General features: G+C 46.6%; 1 protein-coding gene across 3 annotated transcripts; it reads right to left on the bottom strand.

The window, feature by feature from the left end:
• Positions 1-360: 360 nt before the first annotated feature.
• TMEM130 (transmembrane protein 130) lies at positions 361-18,965 on the bottom strand. Of its 3 annotated transcripts, none has more exons than XR_014163049.1 (9): positions 18,674-18,965; positions 14,426-14,725; positions 12,861-13,032; positions 11,524-11,696; positions 9,999-10,083; positions 7,829-8,031; positions 6,074-6,186; positions 3,643-3,921; positions 361-520 (listed from the first exon to the last, which is right to left on the bottom strand). XR_014163049.1 is itself a non-coding variant. In XM_081889267.1 (8 exons), the coding sequence occupies exons 1-8, from the start codon at positions 18,753-18,755 to the stop codon at positions 3,739-3,741; spliced, it is 1,311 nt and encodes a 436-aa protein (XP_081745393.1). In that variant the 5' UTR covers positions 18,756-18,965; the 3' UTR covers positions 2,571-3,738. The 3 variants fall into 3 exon arrangements, 1 of the variants encoding a protein (XP_081745393.1); XR_014163050.1 differs by having other exon boundaries at positions 361-537; XM_081889267.1 differs by lacking the exon at positions 361-520 and having other exon boundaries at positions 2,571-3,921.
• Between the last annotated feature and the right edge of the window lie 2,142 nt (positions 18,966-21,107).

Here is a 21,107-nt window from a genome sequence, read left to right on the forward strand (position 1 = left end):
CTCCAAATCTGCCCGCCCACCCCAAAAGAGAGAAAGAAGACACACATAAACACACTTTGCTTATCCAAGGAATCCGGGTACAAGTCGGATTCGGTAAGCCGGACCTGGGCTTTGAAAAGAAGCAAAGAAGCCAAAACGGAAGTGGGAAAAGAACATCCTCCTATCTTCCTCTTTAGGCTCTATGGTTTCAGCTCAAGGGAGGAGAAGGTAACAGCCCCATCTACCACATGATGAAGGAGGTCCAAAGGCTTCAGAGGCATCAGGGTAGACCTCAAGGACGTCAAGCCCTAAACCAAGAAGTTAAAAGTGGTATTCCCCCTTCTGGTAACCTCTTTCTGCCAAAAAGTAACTTGCACACAATTTTTTAAGGGCACCAGAACTTGCTTTATTGAGGCAGTGAGTGGTAAAACAGAGGTGGCAGAGCCTATTCTGTTTTCGTTTGTGACGGGCGTCAGAGGGAATCTCTGGTGGGTGCCTTCCTTGCTGGAAATGCACATCCCAGAATGCACTTCAAGGTCTTCTTTTGAAATGTGACATCTTTATGTTAAGTATAAACAACATTTCGACAGCTTGCGGGCTTGACAGCCGTATAACATCCTCAACACAGCCCTTGCTTCCTGCTACAAGAAAGTAAGTTACCAGATGGCGGCTTTCTTTCTTTCTTTCTTTCTTTCTTTCTTTCTTTCTTTCTTTCTTTCTTTCTTTCTTTCTTTCTTTCTTTCTTTCGCAGTGGACCTCCTATCCCTATTCTGATTGCAGCAGTACAAATGGACGCCTGCCAATATGCCTGAGGAGAGGCACAGTAGACCGGCAGAAGTGGTGGTAGAAGTTACCTCTTCACTGAAGTGCCTTCTCATTTTGTGCCATTATCAAAGCAGTGTCTGGAAGTGTCCTTCTTCTAAAGTGAGATCTACCAGCGAAAATGTGGTTGCTAGATGCCTTTTATGAACATAATTAATAGAGCTGAGGCAAAAGGCAAGGTAAGAAGCAGAATGTCTGGTTTGTCGGGAAGAGGAAAATGAGGTCACCACTTTGCTAAAGCTACGCAGGTCTGGGTCTGGTCAGTCCCTGGACAGCTGACCATCCGGGAACCATGCCACCTTGGGTTCCATGACAGAAGGAAGGAGGGAAATAGAAGCTTCCTTCAGATACGTAGCATATTGATTGGCAATCCAAAGGCACACATGTAGAAAGCAGAGGGGGTGGGCAAGGTCCCCCTTTAGGATTTTGGCTGAAAATGATAAAACCAAAACAAAACATGATGGTCAAGTATATCTCATGGGTTGCAGAGGAACACATACAATAGGGATGGATGGATCTGTCAGTTTTCGTTTCCTTCTGTTTCTCAGTATTCCAGCCATACATTCAGTTCATATCTGCAGCCATTTGCTAAAAAAAAAAAACCTCATGAAAATTCAGCAGCATTTTACGTGCGATTTTACCCTAATAAACACATCCTTGTACGCAACTTTGATTAAGCTGCACGTCTTTTTTTTTTGGCAAACAACTCCCTGACAGAATGCATTTCTGTATGCCGTTTTCACTGCTGTACACACTTCTTTGTTGCAGAACAGAGCTGCAAGATTTGGAGACACTCAAATTCCAAAAGGTAGCTGCGTTTTCGCTGGCTTCTCCATTCAAAAAAGTGCAAATTAAAATGCCAGCAAAATCACATTCCTCACCCCTCCCAATCCTACAAATAAAAGCATTCAAAGTTCTGACTAAAGTGTGACACTTACACAATATGAGTGCCATATATATGTGTGAGAGAGATGGAGCATACATTTATTTTCTTTAAAAACAAACAAAAACAAAACCTGCCATTTTAGACTACAATCCTGAATGCACCTCCTATGGAGTATGTCTTATTGATCTCAGCTGAACTTGCTTCTCAGTAAGCCTGCATGTTAGCAGTGGGTAGGACTGGGCGATATCTGGTTTTCAACATCGTGATATATTCCTAGCCAAAAATCACAATATATACCGATATATCATTATGTCTGAAATAAGGATGGAGCTACGTAGAGGCATTGGTTGGCTTCACAGTTTTCCCCACATTGTGATTTTTGCATAACACACACACACACACACACACACACACACACACACACACACACCATGTTTTGCGATAGATTGCCAACCCAAAAGTTATGAAACCGGTTTTGGACACTACAGAGGTACGTTGGTTCTCAAACGCCTTGATACTCAAACAACTTGGAACCCAAAGACTGCAAACCCGGGAGTAAGTGTTTCGGTTTGCGAACCTCTTTCAGAAGCCGAATGTACTCCGTTTTCAGTGTTACACTTCCGATCTGAGTGCCACACTACTGTTTTGAGTGTTATGCTTCCATTTTGAGTGTTACACTGAGGTCTGCCTGTATCTGCTATTTCTTTTCCGTTTTTGTTTTTGCAGCTCTTTTTTGTTTTGCTTTTGTGACAGTGTGGAACCCAGTTCAGCTACTGATTGATTGATTGATTGACTGGTTGATTGTGTGACTGCAGTACATTGTTTATTGCTTTCATTTTATGGATCAATGGTTTCATTAGAATTTTAGGGTTACCAGATGTCCCCAGATTTGCAAATCTGCCCCAGGGAAATGTGGCAGCGGCATCCTCAGCAGCCCGGAGCCAGCCTGATAGCGCAGTTGGCTCTGGCTGGCTTCAGGAGCTGCCCGCTGCTGCCAGCCACTGCATGAACTGGGGATGTCCGGTGGTACAGATCTCCTGCCCCCTTCCCCCTTTGTTTTGACAGATCGGGTGAGGCTTGGGCGGGCAGGCATTGCCCAGTTTTTTAAAAACTCTGTGCATTTATGTTTCGCAGGGTGCAAAATAAGGGCTTTGCACCTTTATACAATATGCATTTGTGGCTGGGCCCAGGGTCTTTTGCCTCACCATCCCCACAACTGACTCTCTGTTGCTACTCAGCTTCAAAAAAAAAAAAAAAGGTGCCCCCAGATTCCATCTGGTAACCCTATGATAGATAGCAAAATTCATGTTAAATTGCTGTTTTAGGGGTTGTTTTTAAAAGTCTGGAACAGATTAATCCATTTTGCATTGCTTTCTATGGGAAAGTGTGCCTTGGTTTTGGAACGCTTTGGTTTTGGAATGGACTTCTGGAACGGATTAAGTTTGAGAACCAAGATACCACTGTATATCGATATATCGCCCAGCCCTAGCAGTGGGGAAACTATTTCAGCTGCAGGGACACAGTCCCTTGTGGACAGCCCTTCCAGAGTCTGCATGTCTGGGGTAGCCGTGGCCAGCGGCAAAAGTGGGCATGACCAGAGGTGGAGCAGCACAATGGCTCTTACCATCTGGCAACAGGATACATTTCAGGCATGCTTCACACACGCAAGCACATCTCTTCATCTAGGCAAGCAAGGGGCATTGTGGAAGTTCTAGGGCAAAATCCAGCAAGGCAAAAGCACTTAAGGAAGGTGCGGAGCAGTCCCAAGGGCCAGACAGAGGAGATACCTGCAGGGCCACATTTGGCCCAAAGGGCTGAGGCTCCCCCATCCCTGCTGCATAGGAATGCATTCTCAGTGCAGATCCAAGTCTGCTCTTTTCAGGTGACCTGGTGAAATAACCTGCAACCCAGGGCCTAGCACAGATGTCAACTTTTCATGCACCAGCAAAAGATACGGATTGTCCATGCAGCACCCCTGCATGGAGACGAGAGGCGGCGGGCAGGAGAAGGCCAAGCCAGCAGCAGTGTATGACAAACGAAGCTCCTGTTCTTCACATGGTGTACATTTTCACTGGCTCACGCAAAGGGCCCAGGAGGCGGTGATGCTCTCGGATCGTCTCACAAGACTCCTGAGATGGCCAGAGGCAGCAGGTTTCGCAACACATTTGACGGCAGCTCCACTTGGAGCCAGAAGGTGAAGTGTCGGACGTCGGGGAGAAGTCAAAATCGGCAACCTGCGTTTCGACAACGGGGAAGACAAAGCCGGTTCCAAGAATGTCTCGGGTGACAAACCAACCCTCCCCGGGAAGGCTTAGAGAAGTTTAAGTATGCATGTAAGTTTGCATTTTTTGAAAACAGCCAGATGCATTCAGCAATGCATCTAATTCTGTGAAGAATTATGTAGGGTGGCGGCTACTGTGCTGGATTCGAAACCTGGGAGACCAGGGTTCAAATCCCCACTCGGCCATGAAGCTCACAGGTGACCTTGGTCCAATCACTGCCTCTCAGCCTGGCCTGACTCACTGTTGGTGGGGAGCGTTAGGATTCTTGCTCCGTGTTTGCAGTCATGAGATTGTTGTCTATCACATGGCGGTGTATGTTTTCATTCCACAGAGTGGGAAGTGACGGAGACAGGATGTTTTGTACTACTGTGCTCCGGAATGTAGGACTATTGTCCTTTGTTCTTTCTCTCTTTGCTGTCTGATGAGAAAGAGGAAGGAGCTAAGTCAGAATGCTCCGAGTGTATTATATGTAAGTAAAAGTAGATTAGCCAAAATGCTGTGCTACTGAGTTCTGTTACACAAACTGCCAATAGAGTGGTGCCTCGCAAGACGAAATTAATTCGTTCCGCAAGTTCTTTCGTCTTGCGAGTTCTTTCGTCTTGCGAGTTTTTCGTCTTGCGAAGCACGGTTTCCCATAGGAATGCATTGAAAATCAATCAATGCGTTCCTATGGAAACCGCCTTCAGACCAGGTCCGGGGACAGTCTGTCCCCCGACCTCTTCTGAAGGCTGGGGGGGGGGGCGGACAAGGGCTTTTCTTCCCACCCCCAGCATTTTTTAAAAAAACCGGGACAGCAGAGGACTTCTCCGCTGTCCCGAGGTTTTTTAAAATGCTGGCGGGCGGCAGTGCTGCCGCCCGCCAGCATTTTAAGATCGCCCCGGACAGCCTCCGCTGTCCCCGGGTTTTTTAGAATGCTGGCGGGCGGCAGTGCTGCCGCCCGTCAGCATTTTAAGATCGCCCCGGACAGCCTCCGCTGTCCCCGGGTTTTTTAGAATGCTGGCGGGCGGCAGCGAAGCCTTCGCTGCCGCCCGCCACCATTTTAAAAAACCCCGGGACATTCTCCACTGTCCCGGGGCGATTTAAAAGCCCCCGGGAAGGCAGGCAGGGGGGACAAAGACTTTTGCCCCCGCCCGCCTTCAGAAGAGGTCCTGGACCGGAGGGGGGGGGAAAGGCTTTGCTCCCCACCGCCAGCATTTAAAAGAGGTCCCCGGAGATTTCCCTATGGGCTTTCTTCTTGCGAAGCAAGCCCATAGGGAAATTCGTTTTGCGAAGCGCCTCCAAAACGGAAAAACCCTTTCGTCTAGCGGGTTTTTCGTCTTGCGAGGCGTTCGTCTTGCGGGGCACCACTGTACTTTGCAGGATCATAAGTGTGCCGATGTCTGTTGGCATTGGTCGCTGGGATAGTTGGGCTGAAGAAAGCTTTTGAAGCTCCCAAACGACCGACCAGGAGGGAGAGAACATGCCAATCAGGCATGTGTCTCTGCCAGGGTCCTATATGAGAGTAGGACGATCCTAACATGGGGAACATCCAGGAACATGGGGTGTCAGGACCACAGGATCTAGCAGCGATCAAGGGTCAGAGTCAGGAGCTGCAGAGTCTCCAGCTATGGAGTCATAGCCAAGAGCCAAGAGCCTGGGACTGATAAACAGGAGCCCATAGGAGCACCCTCTCATGCCTGAGCCAGGGGGTGTTTCCCCAAGCTTGAGAAGCCAAATGCCTCCCAGCGCACATCAGTTGGGTGGTGCATAGCCATAGAAGGCTATGGAGTGGAGGAGGAATGACTTGTCTTCAGGCCAGAGACTCTAATGTCATGCACAAGATGGTGGAGCCTAGAGAAGGTGGTCTGGGATGCAGATGCTTTAAAAGCCTCAGTCTCCTCTCAGCCTTTGGAGCTAGCCTGGGGTCATAGACAGTGTGACCTGGCTGCCTGCTCTGTGGGATCTGGCCTCGGACCTGAACATGATTCGAGGAATGGAACAGAGTGGCAGCTGTGCTCAACAAGGCAACATTTCATTGCAGGCCCCGCTTGTGATCCAAGTAAGATTAAATTTGGCTTGGGTTCCTCAGCTCCCAATGTGAGCATAGCAGCCTTTAGGGAAGTACCTCCACAAGATCCTTTTGCTGTGCGCTGCTGCGGAACGTCACGTAGGCAGCTAATCCCAGCATGGCTGATAAGAGGGTGATGCAAGGCAGCGCTAAGAAAGCTGGGTGGATGCCTGGAGAAGAGGAGAAGGAAGGTGCTTAGATTGGAAATCTAACAGGAAACATCTCAACGCTTTTGTACGAATCTAAGGTGTGTGACCACACTTGGGCTTCTATGTCCAGCTCCTGTTGCCACAACTCAAAAAGGAGCAGCGTGATTTTTTTTCCCAGCCCGAGGGCCGCATTGCCTTCTGGGAACCTTCTGAGGGCCACGTGTCAGAGGTGGGGGGCGGCGCCTGATGCCAGAGTGGGTGGAGCTACCTATGCACATTTGACTTTGGCACAGCAGGGCGAGTTTCTACACACATTCACACGCCCTTCTCAAGCTGCCGTCCAGAGAAGCATAATCAGAATTTGGTGAGGAATTCCAGGTAGACAAAAATGCTCAGGGTATGAAGCAGGGCTTGTGGGAAGAGTTCTGAGGGGTCAGGTAGAGAGGCATGGAGGCCACATTGGCCCCTGGGCCTGATGGCTCCTTGCACTCCTGTTGTAGATCTGGGAAAGGTGTAGGAAAGGGGAACCAAAATGGTTGGGCGGTTAGAGCAACTCCCTCCCTAGGAAAGCTTATGGAATTACAGTGGAACCTCGGGTTGTGGACATAATCCATGATGGAGGCACTTCCGCAACCCGCAGCATTCACACCCTGAAGCTCCATGCCTGCACAGGCATGATTTAGTGCTTCTGCGCATGCGCGAGTGGCGAAACCTGGAAGTAGCCTATAAGAAAACTTGCAGAAGGGAAGGACGGAAGTCAATGGCTCTATGGATCATAAAGTAGGATATATGTACCCGTAATATGTAATAAGATTTGAAGTTTTTGTTGGTTGGTGTTGGTATTCTTAAATCTCAATAAAAAACATTTTTGGGGGGAAAAAGAGACCCAGAAGTAGCCTTTTCCGGTACTTCTGGGTTTCCCGTGGTCCGCAACCCACAAACATGTAACCTGAAGCGGCCGTAACATGAGGTATGACTGTGGTGGCTTTGCACTTGAGGGGGAAAAAAGGGGAAAGTGTGTGTGAGAGAGAGGGGGGGGAGGGAGGGAGGGAGAGGGAGGGAGGGAGAGATAGAGAGGTGTGTGTAGGATTATGCAAGGGGTAGAAGAAGTGGATAAACTTAAGCCCCTTTTCTCATAATATTGGAACCCAATGGGGTCACCTAAATACGCTGATCAATCTTGTGCAGGAGGAGAAAAGGTGAAGGAATGTAAAAGGCCCAGTCAAAATAGAGCAAGGAGCACTGGTGCACACACCAAAACACAGCAGAAAATACTATTTATAATCTATTGGACTCCCTATCTAATGTAGCTCTTTGTTGGAGATGTGTAATATGGACAATGCTTCCTTGAAACACATGCTTTTACACTAAGTTTGGGGAGAAAGTGCTGCTCAACAGAAGCAAGACACTACAGGAAAATTTAAGATTTTCAGAAGTGAATAGGCTCTTGAACTATATACCCATTGTATGGAAATTGACAACAATTGACAGCGAAAATAGGTTCTAGGCACCCTAATGGTGGCCAAGAGACTTTTTATAAATGAAATTCTCCTAATGTGTGTGTGTGTGTGTGTATACACACACACACACACACACACACACACACACATATGTGTGTGTGTGCGCTTTCCAACTGTGGAGTAGCTTTTCTCCTAACTCTCACCTGACGGCCTCACTTGAATCTCCTGGTACGACTGCAACATGTTGACCCCATTCTCCACTCGCACACTAAGGCAGTACTGCCCAGCGTCCCTGAAGACGTGGCTCAGATTGTAGTGCGTAGCGTTCATCGCCACCAGGTGGCAGTGGTCCCTGTCAAGCGGAACGCATTCGGTCTTGATTAACCAGCACAAGTGGAGAGGCAGGCTGGGAAGATAGAAGGACAAAAGCTCTATTCTGCTTTAGGTGGCTGGCGCTGCAACTCAGAATCAAGCTGAAATGGGACTTACTCCCAGTTAGGGATAAAGGATAAATTTGATTCCTCTCCCATTTCAAGACAAGCCTACCAAACAGAGAGTTTCCAAAACAATGCGTGAACTGAAATACTGGGATCTTTTGACATGTGCTGACTCAATTTTCCAATGAAGCTCTCCAGCCAAGTAAAATGTGTACAAAAATGCACACACCAGGGTGGAGTATGCATTTAAATGTGTACATTAGTGGAAAATGTGCATATTATTATTACTTATTATTAATTGAATTTATATACTGCCCTATACCTGGAGGTCTCAGGGTGGTTCACAGAAAAGATCACAATATATAAAATCAAAATAAAAACAATAACCTAAATAACACCCCGCTCCCAAATAGCCACATTTTAAAAGGGTATAGGATGTCAATCAGGTCAACCAAAGGCCTGGTTAAAAAGGAACATTTTTGCCTGGTACCTAAAGGTGTACAATGAAGACGCCAGGTGAACTTCCCTGGGGAGAGCATTCCACAAATGGGGAGCCACTACAGAGAAGGCCCCGTTCTCGTGTTGCCACCCTCCGGACCTCTCAAGGAGGGAGCACACGAAGGAGGGCGTCAGAAGATGATCCCACCTGTTGGCCACAGTGAGAACAGGATCCTGGATTAGATGGGCCATTGGCTTGATCCAGCAGAGCTCTTGTTATGTTCCCCTACGCACACATTCTACTACGAATTTTCTTGCCTCTGCCAAAGCAGAAGCATGACAACCCGGCTGGCAGTGCAAATGGATAAGAGAGCCAAAAACAGCCGCCGCTCCCGATTCATTAGCTCAGCGACTGTTTTTAGAGATGATGTGGCAGATATTGGCCGGCAATGTGACTGTTGTGTCTTGAAGAAGAGTCAACAACAGACCTTTGTCCTGCTGCGTTTCGGGACAGATTCCTGCTCTTTGGACCTCTGTACAGACAGCAAACACCAGCTACTTCATCCTTCAGAGGTTAGCTGCTTGCTTCTCCCTGCTGCCCGGGGCTTAGTCTACCCAGTGAAATCAATGCACTTGGCCGTGTTTACTTCTGATCTAATAATCCCTTGATTTCTTAGAGCTGAAAGGGAACCCCAAGGGCCATCCATTCCAACCCCTCACGATGCAAGAATCTCAGCTAAAGAATCCATGACAAATGGCCATGAAACCTCTGCTTAATAACCTCCAAGGAAGGAGACCCCACCACCTCTCGAGGGAGACAGCTGCTTAATAACCTCCAAGGAAGGAGACCCCACCACCACTCTCGGACAGCTCTAACTCTCAGAAAGTTCATCCTGGTGTTTAGTCAGAACCCCCATTGTTCTACCCGGACACTGAGGGCCTTCTGGCGGTTCCCTCACTGTGAGAAGCCAAGTTACAGGGAACCAGGCAGAGGGCCTTCTCAGTAGTGGCACCCGCCCTGTGGAACACCCTCCCAGCAGATGTCCAAGAGAACAACAACTACCAGAGTTTTAGAAGACATCTGAAGGCAGCCCTGTTTAGGGAAGCTTTTAATGTTTGATGCATTACTGCAATTTTATATTTTGTTGGAAGCTGCCCAGAGTGGCTGGGGAAGCCCAGCCAGATGGGCGGGGTATAAATAACCAATTATTATTATAGTCGGAAACTCCTTTCTTGTAACTTGAATCCTTGGGTCCAGGCACCAAATCCAGCCTCCCAAAGACTTTCTGTCTGGTGCTTGGGATGCTCCTCAAACCACACACTCGCCAGAGAATTCCTTAAGAGACAACTGATACACATTTCAGCTCTTGTTTCCTATGCCTTCAGGAGGTGCCTGTTGTTCTAGGAAACCCCAGAGGAGAATGCAAATAGCAGATCAGAAGGGAAAGTAGAATGATTGATATAGGTGTTTTTGTTTTGTTTTTTGCTGGCTGCTTACCTGCCTTGGATATGCAGCGATAAATTTAAGTTTTCCATCACACGAGCCTCTGTGGATCCGACAATGTTAATACCCCTGACAGCATCTGAGGTAGAGAGGTTAAGAACTGTAAGTTTGTGCTTTGAAGGAAGAGCATTCGTTGCTTTAATTAGTATTTTGGGCAAATCTGAGAGGGATAACATTGGAAGCACAACAGCGGGGATCATTCGGCTGGCAACTTAAGGGTTAATCCTGTTGCCAACAGAATTTGGTTCAAGCTGTGCACAGCCACCTATGCACAACCCATATATATGCAAACAAATGCAAATACTCCAAAATGTGCCACAGACCTCCTTACAAAGGGAACCCAACCTCCCGGCTCAGCAAAGTGAGCACAGTTAAGCATGTGCAAAGTGCTTTTCTCACATCTCAACCAGATCCTCACAGCTGAGATGAGGGGAAGAATGCCCAGGCTAAAGAATGTTTTTTTTCCTTCCCGGTGGGCCTGAGCTTAGACACGCTTTATTTTAGCGATGGGCAGAGATAACTGGAATCCAACAAGCAAGAACATCTGAGGCCAGTTTGGGAAGGACAACACACAAACATTGTGTCTTTCGATCTCTGCCAAGCTAGACTGGTGACTGGGAGCAGCTGCCGAGACCATATAACACCGGTCCTGAAAGCCCTACATTGGCTCCCGGTACGTTTCCAAGCACAATTCAAAGTGTTGGTGCTGACCTTTAAAGCCCTAAACGGCCTCAGCCCAGTATACCTGAAGGAGTGTCTCCACCCCCATTGTTCAGCCCAGACACTGAGGTCCAGCGCCGAGGGCCTTCTGGCGGTTCCCTCACTGCGAGAAGTGAAGTTACAGGGAACCAGGCAGAGGGCCTGCTCGGTAGTGGCGCCCACCCTGTGGAACACCCTCCCATCAGATGTCAAGGAAATAAACAACTATCCGACTTTTTGACGACATCTGAAGGCAGCCCTGTTTAGGGAAGTTTTTAATGTTTGATCTTCTATCGTGTTTTTATTGTTCTGTTGGGAGCTGCTCAGAGAGGCTGGCGAAACCCAGCCAGATGGGCGGGGTATAAATAAAAAATATGATGATGCTTTCTGAACCAACCCGGCATTACACTGAATGCTGTGGACTGTTCCTGTACCATAGCCTACTCAAGAGTCTGTAGCTGCCCTGCCAATTTTAGGCTGCCCTCGGCCAGCTCCTCTTGTCTGACCTCTTACAACAGTGGTCCTACCTGCCGACCTCCTCCTCTGCCTCAGTGTCGCCCTTGTAGAACTCTGCAGGGAGGAGGGCGGTGGGGACAAAAATATAATTTGTTGGCTCTGGCTCTGCTCACTGTTGGTTTCCCTGCCTTTTGTGCTGCCAGTCCCAATAGGCGTCAGTGATCACTGATCTGTAGGAAAGGAGACCAAACTGACTTGGGTGGTGTTTGTGTGTGGATCAGATTTCCTGAACTTGTGTTCCTCACAGACCAAAAGGGATGCTGAGCATAGCACTAGGCTGTGCCTAGCTTTTCCCTGCCATTACCCATCAGTTCCAACGCAGCAGAAAAATGCCCTGTTTTCTGGACCATCTTCCTTCGATGCTCCATCCTGGTCCCATCTTGTCTCCATTCTGCTGTCACCTCCAGGTGCACAGTGCAAACCCCAACAGTAGGGTAATTGTGGTAGACGGTGGGGTGTTCTGTTGTCATCTCAGTTCTGCAGGTGATGGGGAAAGAGTGGAAATCAATTTTTTGTCACACAGTGTTTGTGTGGGCATATTATTTGATGGTTTCATTCACGAATTGCTTCCTATGCACCTTTAACATCTGAGTAAGAAGAGACTATACGCCATCAGGACTGTGGCCTGGATTCAGTGGTGGACTGGATCAGGGCCAATAAACTGTGTTTGAACCCTAAGGATAAGAGATGAGCCTCCTGGATCAGGCCAATGACTTATCCAGCATCCTTTTCTCCCAGTGGCCAACCTGTGAGAAACCCTCAAGCAGGGTCTGAGCATACAAGGACCCCCCCATCCTCTGGCCTCCAGCAGCTGGTATTCAGAAGCATTAGGGTCCCTAGCTGTGTAGGCTGAGCATAGCCAGCATGGCTAGTGGTCAGAGGCACTGTGGTTGAGTGGCTCTTATGTCAAAGAAATTGGCCAGCCGTCTACTCTAGACATGTTCCAATCCCTCTGAAATGAAGATCTAGGGCTAGGGCTGGGAGAAATATCACCCAAAACTGTTTTGAAGTCCATATTGTGCTATCTGTTTCATAATTTTTGACCTGGCAATATATCGCAAATCATGATGTGTGTGTGTGTGTGTGTGTGTGTGCTATGCAAAAATCACGATATGGGAAAAACCGTGAAGCCAGCCAAAGCCTCTTCATAGCTATATCCTTATTTCAGATATCGTGATATATCAGTATAGCATAATGTCTAGCTGGTGATATATTGCAATGTTGAAAACCAGATATCAATCACGACTGTTCTTGGCTAGGGATAGTCTAGTCCAGTGTTTCCCAACCTTGTGCCTCCAGCTGTTTTTGGACTACAATTCCCATCATCCCTTGCCACTGGTCTTGCTAGTCAGGGATTATGGGAGTTGTAGTTCAAAAACAGCTGGAGGCACAAGGTTGGGAAACACTGGTCTAGTCACAGTGATTCATGCCTGGTAACCTCAATTCTCAGTAACTGCAATGCAATGCTCTATGTGTGGTTATCATTCAGCGTGATCTCAGAGGTCCACCTGTTGAGAAATGATGTTTGTGGTGATGGTGGTGGGGTCTGTTGGTAAGGATATACTAGTACAGGCATATAAATAATGGTCTCTGATAAAATCTGTATAAATAAAGGGAGGGAAAGAAAAAATAGGGACATACCCATCTCCAAAATCCCATTTGTAAGTGAATGAAGCTGACTCGAAATAATTACTTGGGTCATGAAGTAAGAATGATACCCAGGTCTGGGCGCCTGTTGGAGATCGGGAGTCAAGTTTGTCAAATAACTCATCGTCCTCTGTTTGGGTAATGGACAGATTCCCTACTATAAACTCTGTCGGGGGAAAAATACAAAAAATATATTTAGTCGAAGCTCTCTCAAAGACTTTTCCATCTAATGAGAAAATCTCTCGTTTACTCTTTTTGAGGATAGGCAAATACTGGGATTTCCCCAGCTTTGATCAAGTTTAATTGGTACATGGTATCAACTAAAACTTTAAGTTGCTCATCAGGGGGAAGTACATTTGAATGGAGCAAAAAAAATCTGAGTATTGGCTGAGACTAAAAAGTGGCAGAATGGAAGCCAACCGAAATAAGTAGCTGCACAGACCAATTTTATCTCTCTGTCCAGCCATCCTCTTAGACAGGAAGGAATATAAGAGGACTTCCTGTTCCAGTTGAGCGTTGCTTATGCAACAGCGTCATCCTTAGCTCGGCTGTGTCTTCCAAACTTGGCTATGCAGTACTTTAGTCCTGACTTATGGCTTGCTGCTTCTTTGTTCACCCTGTGGTTCTTGTGTGGTCCTTACCACTGGTTGGCCCCATGATCCCTGGCTCACCCCAGAGGACAGCCAAGGCCTGGCAATGGCAGAGGACCCTTGTCAATTTGTGGGTGAGCAACAAAGATGAGCTTTGGAGTTGTATTGAGAAAGTACCGTATTTTTCGCCCTATAGGGTGCACCAGCCCATAGGGTGCACCTACGTGTATTTTTTTGGGGGGGGGGAAATAAAGAAAAAAAATATTTCCCCCCAGGTGTGGGGCTGGGGCGGGGGAAGCCCGAGCTTCCCCTGACCCCAGCCCCCAGAGCAGGCTGCAAACCGCAAGCCTAGGGAGCCCGGCGGAAACTCCCGTGGGCTCCCCAGGCTTGTGGAGAGCTGCCCGAAGCCTGGGGTGCGCTCCCCGGGTTTCGGGCTGCAGGCTGCTGTCCACAAGCCTTGGGAGCCCGGCGGGAACTCCCATGGGCTCCCAAGGTTTGCGGATAGCTTCCTGAAGCCTGGAGTGCGCACCGACCCCTCTCGCTCTCTAGGCTTCAGCGAAAGCCTGCATTCACCCCATAGGATGCACACACACATTCCCCTTATAGGGCAAAAAATATGTTATTATTTTTTTTTAAAGGCAACGGTCACAGGGGAAGGCTGTCCCAGAGTCAGGAAGGACTGGGAGGCGTCTGAGAAGTGATGAGCCTAGGAGAACCAGCATTGTAACATTCTTGGACGTAGTGGGAGTTCAACATGGCCAGTGGCTTCCCAGATCCAGCCACTGCCATCAAGGAAACCCTAGTCAGGTGAGTCATGGACAGGTAGACAAGGTCACAGGCAAGGGTGGAGAGTCCACCACAGATATTGCCTCCCTTCAACCTAGAGCTGGCCCTGTAGGGCATCTTCAGAAGCACTGTACGAGACCCCCTTCTCTTACAGGAAAACATAATAAAATATGCATATTTTACCTGACACCTCTAACACCGTTAGGTTTCTTGCAATGGTCTGACAGAGCCAGCAGTCTGTGTGCGTCACCTGAACGGAAACAGGAAAGACTCCTGGAAATGGGCTGGTCACTATAATTGTGGAGTCCGCGCCATGCTCGGAGCTCTCTACCAAAGTTAAAGGGCCATAAACCCAGCTGAAATGGTACTTCCGGTCACTAACGGGTGAGTTGCCTCCATCCTTCATACGCAACGTGGAATGAATCGTAGCCTGTGCTTCTGTCGTGATGGGGCCGTCGTTGGTAACGTCCAAGTCATACAGGACTGAAGAAATAAAATACGATTTCAGAAATTCACAGTGCAATCCTAACCATACTGACTTAGAAGTAAATTGAAGCCCTGTTGAATTCAGTGGGATCCCAGGTAAGACTGCAGCCTTAGCTATGGCAATAACAAAGCCAGGACCACTATCTGTTTTCATTTCCTAGGCACACCATAGAGGAACTCATAGTTGCTATTTGTGGTCCCCTGTGGCTCAGATGCACAGCTCATATCTACTAGGAGCTGTGTACTCAGTATTGCGGGCCCAGTTTTGCAAAACTTCCGCCCTGCAGCGAACATATAGGACCCCTCCCTGTTGAACACCCAGGACTTGGGGAAGACTTCATTATTATTATTATTTCAGCAGGCATTTCAGGTTTTTCTTTCTCCTAGTTTTGCTCTTACTTTTAAGTGACTTTTATGATGCATGCTCTATCCCTACTGAATGCTGCTTATGCAATATGGCATTAAGCTGTGCATGTACTACAGTCATACCTTGGTTCTCAAATGCCTTGGTACTTGGACGTTTTGGCTCCCGAATGCCAAAAACCAGGAAGTAAGTGTTCTGGTTTTCAAACGTTTTTCGGAAGTTGAACATCCAACACGGCTTCCGCTGAAGTGCTGGAAGCTTCTGCAGCTAATCAGAAGCTGCGCCTTGGTTTTCGAATGGTTTCGGGAGTCGAACGGACTCCAGGAATGGATTAAGTTTGAGAACCAAGGTTCCACTGTATTTAAATAAATGAAGGGTAGATTTTCCTTCTGAACCCAAATATTTTCTGGGAGAGACCCCTGCCTGAACCCCAGGGCAGGCGACAACTTGAGAATGAACAACACTGGTTAGACATTAGTTGGATGGATTCATCTTGCTTTAAAACTGCAAATGATAAATGCGACTTATACTTTGAGCCTGGTGTTAATTTTGTGTTGATACTGATCTGGACATCTGGAGGGCTTTTATTAACTTAGATGTTAACCTTAAGACATACGTGCTGATGATTATTTTATCTGTAATATGAATGAATGGTGGGGGGGCGGTTGGTTGCTATGGATATTATTTATATATTATTTCTGTTTTTTATTGCCTTTAATTCTCCCCCCCCTTCTGCCTTCCTTTTCTTTGTTAAATGTTAATAATAAAAAATGATAAATGTGATCCTTGAGCTTACAAGACCTTCCACAAAATGTTCTTCTGGAGACCAGCAGGCCAGTTCTTTGACTCAGCAGAGTTTTCTCTCTCACCTGAGGAGAAATACACTGCACCACATTGCCTGGATTCCTAATGTTCCTTTACCCTGCCATAACTGATGACAAATGTTAACACACCAGTGTGATGAACAAATCCAGGAGTGTGATAAATCGCAAGCTATTTAAAGCCAGCTCTTCGAGAAACTGTACTTTCTCCTGCCACTTGATTCCAAACCTTGGAGGGTAAAAAATGGGCAGGGAATGTAACATATTGGTATATGGTACGTGGATGATTTTTGTTGATTTTATTATTACCGTATTTTTCTGTGTATAACACACCCCTGTATATAAGACACCCACTTTTTTGGGGGGGGGACTCCAAATTAAGAAAATGGGGGGGATAAACTATCCATGTATAAGACGCACCCAATTTTTAATATAACTTTTAAAAAATAATAATCCTAGTCTTATACACGGGAAAGTACGGTATATTTTTTATACTGCCTTGACATAGTTTGAAGATGGGAATTATAATATCTACATGGTGCCTAGGGAACAACTTGCACCTTTATATCAGCAAGACAAAGGAGATGGTTTTGGACTTTCGGAGGAAGAGAGGAGAACTAGCCCCACTGTACATCAGGGAGGGCTGTGTGGAGAGAGTCTCTTCCTTTAAATTCCTAGGGGTTTATCTCAGTGAAGACCTTACTTGGAAAATCAATACAACCCAGGTGGTTAAGAAAGCCCAACAGAGACTCCATCTCCTCAGAGTATTGTGGAAGAACGATGTCAATCAACATCTGATGATCTCCTTCTACCGGTCCACAATAGAAAGTGTCCTTTCATACTGCATCACAGTGTGGTACACTAGTGTGACATCAACTGATAGGAAGTGCCTACAGAGGGTGGTGAATACAGCACAATATATTATGGGCTGTCCCGTGAATTCGCTGGATGAAATAGCGGAAGAACGTTGCCTCAGGAGAGTGAGGAAAATTCTCAGGGATGATTCACACCCTGGCCGGCACTTTCTGGATCTCCTGCCCTCGGGCAGAAGATATAAAAGCATGATTAGTCGCACCAACAGGGTAAAGAACAGCTTCTATCCATGGGCTGTTAGGCTGCTGAATGAAAAGATAACAACAGGGCAACTGACTTTCGGGTTTGGTGCGTGTGCGTCAGTAAACGAGGGGAATTAAGACTAAGAGAGCTGAGTGGGGCGTGCTTGTGTAATCTCGCTGTATACAAGTTGTACAAGTGACAATAAAGTATTTCAATTTCAATAAACACATGAATAAATAAAATGAATATTGGACCACTATTTCCCCTGTCCTCTGTGCATCGGGGGCGGGGCACACATTTTCCAGCCTGAGGGCCACATTCCCCCATACATAACCATGTGGGGGCCACACGTCAATGGTGGACGGGGCCAGATGCCAACATGGGCAGAGCAAATTGATGTGATAGTCACCTTCATACAATAGATTACATACCAGCTATGCAAAAGTCAGAGGTGTTCTCTCTCTCTCTCTCTCTCTCTCTCTCTCACACACACACACACACACAACCACACACACACACACACAAACAAACACACAACCTCTCTTTGGCTTCCAGCAAGAGAGAGCCACCACAATTCACGGACACAGTCCAGGCAGGTGAAAACATTCAAGGGTGTGGGGCCTGTCGGAGTGGGTGTAGCCAATGAAGAATTCCAAGGGCCACGGAGAGAGGCTTCAAGGGCCGCATTTGAGCCAAGAGCTTTATCAGAGCAATATCCTGCTGACCTTAATAGTGATGACTTTGGAAAAGAAAGGCGACATCTGCCCTCTGTACGTAAAGCAAATTTTGTAACTGTAGAGTTAAAGCCATCAGATCTATTCAGTGTGTTAGCAGAGTACGGACTCCGTGACTGGGCTGTTTCCAAATGTTTGCGTTAGCTTAAGAATACTATTAACAATTCCAGCAGCAGCAGCAGCAGCTTCTGGAAAGAGGTCATTTAACAAAAAGCAAGCTAATAAAGAGTTACAGGCTACTGAACCAAACAAACATTGCCAGGACAATCAATTTTCACGTGGTGATTGGAATTTTTTCCCACAAAAAGGCCGGAAAAGCATTTTTAAAAAAGTGAATAGTAAGTTTATCTACCTTTCTAAAACTAATACTAATGTATTCTGATGGCCTGAACTGCATTGCAATATAAAATAATGTTTCAATGTGAATTCTTTCTCCTCATCTGTATTGCAGCGTAAACAAAGATGTTCAAATCAAACGTTCAAAATTCCTCTCAGAGGCCCTGTCCCTAGGATTAAAGTTTCTGATGTAGAACTGTTGTTTTTCGCTCTTTTCCCCCAATGGGGAAATGTCCTGGGTGAGAGAAACTCCTGCCACGCCTTCTTCCATCTTGCACAGAAGCAGAACATAGAGCCATCAACCTCCGAGCTGCAAAAAGCCAGCTCTTCAGACAGTCACTGTCCACCAACTCAGGTGCCATTTATTATCTTTTAACCCCACCAGACTGTGAGATGTAAGGCAATTCTTGCCTGCCCTTCTTCCAGAGGTCTGAAATATAATGGAAATGAATGGTGCAATGTGGAAGGCTAGATTTTAATGCAGCCCCTTGTATGCCAGCCAAAACACCTTGATATTTATAGCCATGCTCTTTTGCTGGGATGCTGGCAGAATAAAATCTCCGGTGCATGTATGCATCTCAGAGTATACAAATCACATTGCTTCCCTTAGACATAAAGAGCTGACCAGTCTTACCTGATGCTGATCTGACATGGCAAAGGAGCAGCACACTGCAAACTACCTTGGGCAGGCTCAGAGAGGCAAGTGTCTGAGCCATTTAGAAAACAGCTTCCAAAGGAAATGTCATCGGCTTGGCTCCGGCAATTGCTTAGCTCCGGCACTCAGGCTTCATCTTCAATTGTGCTAGCTCGCCTTAAGGAGGAGACGGCCAAGTATCAAGGGCAAGTGCTGCCCCCTAAGGGCAAGCTGGTTGTACTGCACCTTGCACATTGTTCCTGCGCTGCAGATGCAGGTCACATCCTATCCCTGCAGAAATGTTATTCCTAGGTTTGTTTGTTTTTGTTTTAGATTAGAAGCAAAACAAATATATTATACAGAAATGGCAACCCCAAGAATATTGTGGCTGGGGAAAACTGCTGTTCTTTCTTTCTTTCTTTCTTTTAAATAAATTATGTTTATTGAGTTTTAGAGGGACGCGGGTGGTGCTGTGGGTTAAACCACAGAGCCTGGGACTTGCCAATCAGAAGGTCGGCGGTTCGAATCCCTGCAACAGGGTGAGGTCCCATTGCTCTGTCCCTGCTCCTGCCAACCTAGCAGTTCAAAAGCATGTCAAAGTGCAAGTAGATAAATAGGTAGCGCTCCGGCGGGAAGGTAAACGGCATTTCCGTGTGCTGCTCTGGTTCGCCAGAAGCGGCTTAGTCATGCTGGCCACATGACCCGGAAGCTGTACGCTGGCTCCCTCAGCCAATAAAGCGGGATGAGCGCCGCAACCCTATAGTAGGTCACGACTGGACCTAAAGTAAAGGACCTTTACCTTTACTTTATTGAGTTTTAGAGAACATACAGGAAGCACAGAATATAGGCAAAATCTGAAATCAACAGATTCACCTGTCCCTAAAATTAGGGGTAGGAAGGAGGAGGAATGAAAAACTGGATGGCAAAGGCGATGGAATGGAAGAGGGCAGGGCTGACTGAGTAGAACATTGAACTGCTCCGCTACACTGCAACATTTTGTTGCAGGTCACATCTTTATTTTCAGTATGATGCAGAATGCAGGTTGCTAGCACTCCATCCTTAGGAAATGAACTAAATACCAAACATTCAAAAATAAAAAATTCACATTCCTATACATATTCCTTTTCTAATTGATTTTGGTTTTTAAGTTGTAGCATCCTTCTGTATTTTTTTTTCATTTATTCTGCCACAGAAGGACCTTATTTGATACAATTATGAATGATGACTAAATATGAAAGTTAAATAATATTCTAATGCTTTAGGACAGATGTTTTGGATTACCCATCAGCCCCAGCCAGTCAGATTTGCAGTCCTGCTCTGGGTTGCTGAAAGTATCACATACAATAGCTTTACAGTCATCCACACAACAACCCTGTAAGGCTTGTCAATATTAATATCTCCACATCACAGGTGTTAGATTGAGGGTGAGTGAGCATGGCGTGCCTAAAACGATCTGATTCAAGAAAAGCAGTGAAATTAAAATTTATTGTACTGTAGAATTATAATCTCTACTCTTCCTTTCTCCATGTATCGCTAGTGTCATATACACATCTACTTAGAAGTATGGCATATTGAATTCAATGGGGCTTACTGCTCAGGACGAGATGTTAGGATCGCAGCCTTACTTTTCTTGAAAATTAAGGAACTAATAACATTATTGCTTGTGGCAGCTGGACAACTGATTGCACAAAGCTGGAAAAATTGAGGGTACTTACAACTTTCCATACGGAGACAAAATGTATGGACAGTGGCGGCATTAATGGAGAAATTTAGAAAATATATGTAAGCTCCAAATGGAACTCAAGACTCCCAACAATTGTATGGAATTATGGTTTCCTTGCATTACTTTCCTGTCTGACAATCTATAAAACTGGCATCTTTCATCTACGCATGGACCATAGTTGTTTAATGTACTTCGTTAAATTCACGGGTGAGAGGTGGGGGGGAGTTTTGTTGTTGTTGTTAAGTTTATTGATGTATAGGTATGATTTTGATGCTTAACATTAAGGGAAAAAAGGAAGATAAGGTGTACACAACCACTTTGCACACCCTTATTACAGAGCACGCCCTACCGAACATAGAAGCACTTCCCAGTAAAGATCTCTACAGTATAGGATTGCGCTGCGCGCCCCACTGTTTGCATAGGATTGCCCTGCGCGCCGAGGGAAGCGGGGGGGGGGGGAAGACAGCAGCGCGCTGATTGGTGGAAGAAGAGGGACGGACATAAATATAGGAAAAGTTGTAGAGTGACCTTGCAACCTAAACTTCCGGTGAACAATTGGAGGCTCCGAGCGGCGCCGCTCGGGCTCTCAGCCGCTCATTGATGAACCCCGCCCCTTTTTCTGACATCCCTTTTGCCCTGAGAGAGCGGAAAGCCAGTTTTCGACGGGAGGCCGGAAGTGGTAGGAGCGCTTCGCTCTGACCTTTCGTATCT

The sequence above is a fragment of the Podarcis melisellensis genome, assembly GCF_964234715.1.
Source record: "Podarcis melisellensis genome assembly, chromosome: 14".
Classification (NCBI taxonomy): domain Eukaryota; kingdom Metazoa; phylum Chordata; class Lepidosauria; order Squamata; family Lacertidae; genus Podarcis; species Podarcis melisellensis.

Excerpts from the sequence above, each read along its gene's own strand:
- TMEM130 (XM_081889267.1), bottom strand. The coding sequence starts at position 18,755 with ATGGCTCAGACACTTGCCTCTCTGAGCCTGCCCAAGGTAGTTTGCAGT. Across the intron at positions 14,726-18,673 it reads CCATGTCAGATCAGCATCAG|TCCTGTATGACTTGGACGTT; the intron begins GTAAGACTGGTC and ends TTATTTCTTCAG. Across the intron at positions 8,032-9,998 it reads TCGCTGCATATCCAAGGCAG|CCTGCCTCTCCACTTGTGCT; the intron begins GTAAGCAGCCAG and ends CTATCTTCCCAG.